Source organism: Postia placenta (genome assembly GCF_002117355.1).
Source record: "Postia placenta MAD-698-R-SB12 unplaced genomic scaffold POSPLAscaffold_17, whole genome shotgun sequence".
Classification (NCBI taxonomy): domain Eukaryota; kingdom Fungi; phylum Basidiomycota; class Agaricomycetes; order Polyporales; family Adustoporiaceae; genus Rhodonia; species Rhodonia placenta.
In genome coordinates, this window is record NW_020169848.1 from 954 (window position 1) to 6,331 (window position 5,378).

General features: G+C 50.0%; 2 protein-coding genes across 2 annotated transcripts; both read left to right on the plus strand.

Annotated features, from left to right (window-relative positions):
• Window positions 1–298: 298 nt before the first annotated feature.
• On the plus strand, window positions 299–998 carry POSPLADRAFT_1156170 (hypothetical protein; the record flags this gene model as incomplete). Its single annotated transcript, XM_024487038.1, has 2 exons — window positions 299–724; window positions 786–998. The coding sequence occupies 2 exons, from the start codon at window positions 299–301 to the stop codon at window positions 996–998; spliced, it is 639 nt and encodes a 212-aa protein (XP_024334325.1).
• Window positions 999–2,905: 1,907 nt separating this feature from the next.
• POSPLADRAFT_1061231 (hypothetical protein) lies at window positions 2,906–3,545 on the plus strand (the record flags this gene model as incomplete). Its single annotated transcript, XM_024481358.1, has 2 exons — window positions 2,906–3,296; window positions 3,355–3,545. The coding sequence occupies 2 exons, from the start codon at window positions 2,906–2,908 to the stop codon at window positions 3,543–3,545; spliced, it is 582 nt and encodes a 193-aa protein (XP_024334326.1).
• Window positions 3,546–5,378: the final 1,833 nt, after the last annotated feature.

The window sequence follows — 5,378 nt, forward strand, 5'->3', positions numbered from 1 at the left end:
TGCGGACTATAGGAACGTGCTGCGGGCCCCCCTTTTGGGGCTCGCCTCCAACTGTGAAAAGTTGGAGTCGTCCCGCACCACCCTTCGTCGGTGGGAGCAGCACAAGGCTGCCGGCACTATGCCGCCGCACCTCCGCCAGCAGCAGCCTCAGCTGCAGTTGGTTAAGCAGTTTGCTGAGTCAGCTGGCTCGGCCGACTCCCGAAAGGAGTTCGACTCTGCGTGGAAGGTCTGGGCTGTGAAAAGCCTGGACGAGTCTATCAAGGCTAAGACCGATGAGGTCTCTTTCTTGGAGGCTGTGATGGCCCACGATCGCGTCTATCAGGCGCTCGAGCCCGTCGTAACGGCCCGGTTCACTGAGCTTTGTGCTCATGGCCAGGTCCCCACGTTCGTCCCAAATGCGCAGGGGCTGCCCGTCCTTTCGGACTGGACCACCCCTGCCTATTTCAACGTGGTGTATCGCGACCTGCTCGCCGACCTTCCCATGTATGGTCTTCGCATACAAACCTTCGCCGCCAATAAGGCGCAGGCCATGGCCCAGTCAATGAGGGCCAAAAGGGAAGTCGTCGCTGCTGCGGACGTCGAAATGGCCGATGCCGCTCCCACGGGAGTTGCCGGCCCCGGACCTTCGACCATCCAGTCTATGGTGGACAAGGCCGTCGCCGCCCGCATGAAAAAGCTTGAGAAGCCCGAAGGAAAGGGCAAAGGCAAGGGCAAGGGGAAGGACGTAAGTCTTTCTCAGGACTTCAGTTCACTGCAGTTCGTAACTTACTCTTCTCTTCTTGCAGAACGGCAAGAAGAAGACCTCAAGCTCCTCCAGCAACGCCAAACGACCACCCGAGGTCAAACAGTACGTGCCTCCTCCAGCACGCTTTCTCCCTCGGTCACCTATCGTTCCTTGGCGCAGCTCCAACAAGAACAGCAAGTCGGGCCCCAAGCGGGGCAACGCAACTGGTTCCAAACGGGGCAAAGGCAAGGGGAAGCGAGGCGGGAAGAAGTAGCACGCCGGATGTCCGAATATCGGTACGGCTCGCCTTCCACGCTTCCTGATCTAATTCTAACATTAGACTTTCGCACAGCTGTACAATTAGTCATATTGAATACGCCACATGATGTAGTGGCTGCGTCTAAATTTAAAACTATGATACACGTGTCCCCTGGTGTGAACTTGCCCATTGAAATAAGTCACATGTTATCCGTCGGAGCAAGGTATATGTTCTTCTCCAAATGCAATTCTCATTTAATCTGGAAGAGTTGGATGGACTTTCAGCGACGCCTTCGTTGGCGTTTGTTGTTTAGTTTCAAAGGCGATGATAACCAAACTTACGATCCTGATTACGATGTTAAAAATAAAACTGTAAAGGTCCCTACGCATCGTTTACCCAAATATATTGAGTTGGGCTTGATTAAAGGTCGGATCTTCGTGCGTGACACGATATCCAAAATACCCGAATCAACAAACCTAGGCACTTATAAGCCTCTCGAGCCTAAGTTAGGCCTGCTCAAGCAATTCTTATTGGACAATAAATATGTCGTCACCGGCACTGATAAGAACTTAGGCATTGCGGTGTCTGAGAGCACCTGGATACGTAAGATGTCACTAGATGTCGTCTCGAACCCTTCGGACTATAAAGTTCTAAGTAAAGTTCAAGCTGAGATAATTCTAAACAAGAAACATACTGAAATGATTACTATTGCCGAGATGGCCGAAGTAGCCTACGCATTAGAAGCTGGCAACCTACCCGATTTCCTGCGGTCTAAATTAACGGAACCGGGCGCTGAGCATCATATTCCTGTATTTTACGGGATACCGAAAATTCATAAATACCCTGTGAAATTTCGGCCGATAATACCCTGTCACTCAGCCGTTCAAAACCCTGCAGCTAAGTTTGTTTCTAAAAAACTTAAACCTATTATTAATAAGGCGCCAACCGTAATTCACGGTACCAAAGATTTGGCGATAAAATTAAGTAAACTCCACCTACAGCCCGGCCGGAAACTTTATATAGTAACCGGCGACGTTGTCGCTTTCTATCCGAATGTCCAACTAGATAAATGTCTAGATATAGTTTTCCAATATTATATGGATTTCTATTTTGGGGATGTACAAGATCACGACAGCTATGCGAATCTGGAAGTCCAGAAGGTATTTCGCCGAGCACTTCATGTAGCCAATGAGGAGTTGATTACACAATACGATGGCCAGATTTATCAGCAACTCCGTGGCCTTGCCATGGGCGTTGCTGACTCACCTGATCTTGCTAACTTATACGGATGCTATTTCGAAGATAAGTCTGGCGTCATCGGCCACCCACTAATACCTTATTATGGGAGGTACATCGACGATTGTTTCGCATTAGTATATGCTTCTAGTGAGAACGAAGCATTAGGTCTAATCCAGTCGTTAATTAAATACGATGGTTGTGTAATAGAATGGTCGGCCTCGGATAAATTTAGTCCGTTCCTAGACATGTGTTTGTTTTTCGACGAATTTGGAAAACTTCAGCACATGCCATACCGCAAGGCCGGTAACCATCAAGAAAGAATTCCATGGATATCTCACCACCCGCTCGATGTAAAGCGCGGGACCTTTATTGGTGAGATGTCACGGTTAGCCACGCTTAGTAGTACGCTCGTCACGTACCTCGAAGCACTGAAGGGTCTGGTAACCCTTTATGTCGTTCGTGGTTATCCGGAACAACTTGTTAAGTCTTGGTGCGATAATAACATCAAAGTACGCTGGGAAAGCCGACTGCGTGAAGCGGTTAAAACTCCGGAAGATGACGTACTTGTGCTAAAGACAGAATTTAACATGGCATGGAATTATTTCAATGCTAACGAATTAGGTAATACACTTTTCAAATATTGGCGCGACTGGCTCGAACGAGCCGATCGCGGGGAATTCAGTATGGAATACCCGGCACCTGAAGAGGAAGATCACGACCTCCCCGATGTGGACCCGCGGCTTCGGTCCGTGGCCCATGTTGGGTTGGCCCCCGTGGACTACCCCGACTTGCGCAAATTAAATATTTGGAATCGTAGATTAATCACGTCACGGAAACGTACGCAAAATCTTTACGACCTTACTAACCTTTGGAAAAAAGTTGTATTACAGAACCTAGATGAGCTTATAGCTAATCCGCCGGATATGGCAACATATGAAAATCCCGCGGCCTCGACGAATATCGAGGAGTTATTCCATGATTCTCTCGTGGCGCATACGCTAAGCGCTTCGATAGCCGGGCCGTCCACAACGGCCTCACCTTCTCCGGAACCGGAGGGCTACGAAGACGAATACGGTACGCGTCATCGCTCAAATAGATCCCCCATGGGGTGGGAACACTGACGTGCTGATAGGCCGGCCGGGTTCGTCCCGGCTGGTGCACTTTGGGTCCGGTACTTCGGCTAGTACACGTCCGGTACGCTTCGGCGGAAAGTCGTCAAAACCGCGGGAAAGTCCTGAGGTCATCGCCGGGCGGCTCGAAGCCGCTCCCTATTGGCCGCCCCAGTGTTTTCGCACCAGGGATCGAAACGGTTCGATTCGTTGATGTAACGCATATAAACAAATCTTGTAGGTGCTACGTAAACTGCCTTCGTAAGCAGACGGTGTTAACCGAGGGTTTTTAGGAAGCCCAGGTCGGGCAAGGCACTGACCTAACCTAACCCTAACGTACGCTATCTTAATCGATATTACATGATAAGATGTCTAACTAGACTTCGGTTTAATTAATTGTTGTAGCCTAACCTAACCTACTCCTAACCTAACCGAACCTAACCTAACCTAACAGAAACCTAACCTAACAGACCCTAACCCTAGCCTATGGCTATGACGTGAAGACCACGTGATTACATACGTCATCGTCACATGACACGGTCTAGATGGGTCCGAGTTCTTTGATCCGATCACGGATCATAGAAGTCTTCTTTCGCAAGAAGTTCGGATTAATCTCGAAGGTTTGATAGAAGTGGAAGCGGACGGTGCCTTCGGGATGTCCGTAAGTCATGCGCCCCCCTCGCCTCGGCGAGTTCTCGGGTGGTAGGCAAGCTTCTTTAAACTCTGTTACTAACGGTTGAGTCATCTTTGCTGATTTCGCTTACAAACACGGGCCTATGGCGGGCCGCTTAGCAATCAGTATCACGTCCCTCCAATAAGGGCGTGTCATTCTACAAGTCTCCATAGCAAGTTCTTTCTCAGTCGAGTCCTTGCTGACATCGCGCCTTACTGCGCCCCGGTCGCTCGTTCCTCGCGACGTGCGACTATGCTGACCAAGCGGATCTGAAGAGCCTATAAATATAGGCGAAACTTGGGGGTGGACGCCATTCCACCCAAGTCATCCAAGTCAGCCACAAGTCCTTCAGCAGGCAGGTCGACGCCAACACCACCTAACCTAGCGCCTAACGAGCGCCTGTTTCCTTTTTGGGATTTTCCCACGTTCCATTTTAGGTGGTACAGCGGCGCGCTTTGTAACGCCGCTGTCGGTGGTTTAAGCGCCCGTCCCGACGCTTTCTCCATATTAGGAAGTTGCCTTAACTGGCTGTTTCCTTTTTGGGTTATTCCCACGCCCCCTTTTATGGTAACTCGAGCGCTTTGGACTTTGCGTCAAGCAGGTCGATGATTAAGCGCCCTTCGGGCGCTTTTTTCTCGATTTAGCGCAAGCGGCTGTGTACTTAGTCAGCGTTCCATGTAACGCCGATTACGTAATCCGGATTTTTCCGCGATCCAAGGTATTATGCGCAATGTACTGATGATGACTCCTTAGTCGAAACGCCTGCCATTCCGCACACCGGGGGGCAACGTTTACAGCGCAGCGACAAGCGAGTCGTACAACCAAGAGTTTCATATCGGCGTAAGCCTTTTTCCAACCTAACCTAAACCTAACCTAACCTAACCTAACCTAACCTAACCTAACCTAACAGACCCTAACCCTAGCCTATGGCTATGACGTGAAGACCACGTGATTACATACGTCATCGTCACCTGACACGGTCTAGATGGGTCCGAGTTCTTTGATCCGATCACGGATCATAGAAGTCTTCTTTCGCAAGAAGTTCGGATTAATCTCGAAGGTTTGATAGAAGTGGAAGCGGACGGTGCCTTCGGGATGTCCGTATGACATGCTTCTCCGGTCTAGTAGCTTCGGCGAACGTCGGCTGATGGTAGTCAAGCTTCTTTAAAACTCTGTTACTAACAGGTTGAGTCATCTTTGCTGATTTCGCTTACAAACACGGGCCTATGGCGGGCCGCTTAGCAATCAGTATCACGTCCCTCCAATGAGGGCGTGTCATTCTACAAGTCTCCATAGCAAGTTCTTTCTCAGTCGAGTCCTTGCTGACATCGCGCCTTACTGCGCCCCGGTCGCTCGTCCCTCGCGACGTCCGAA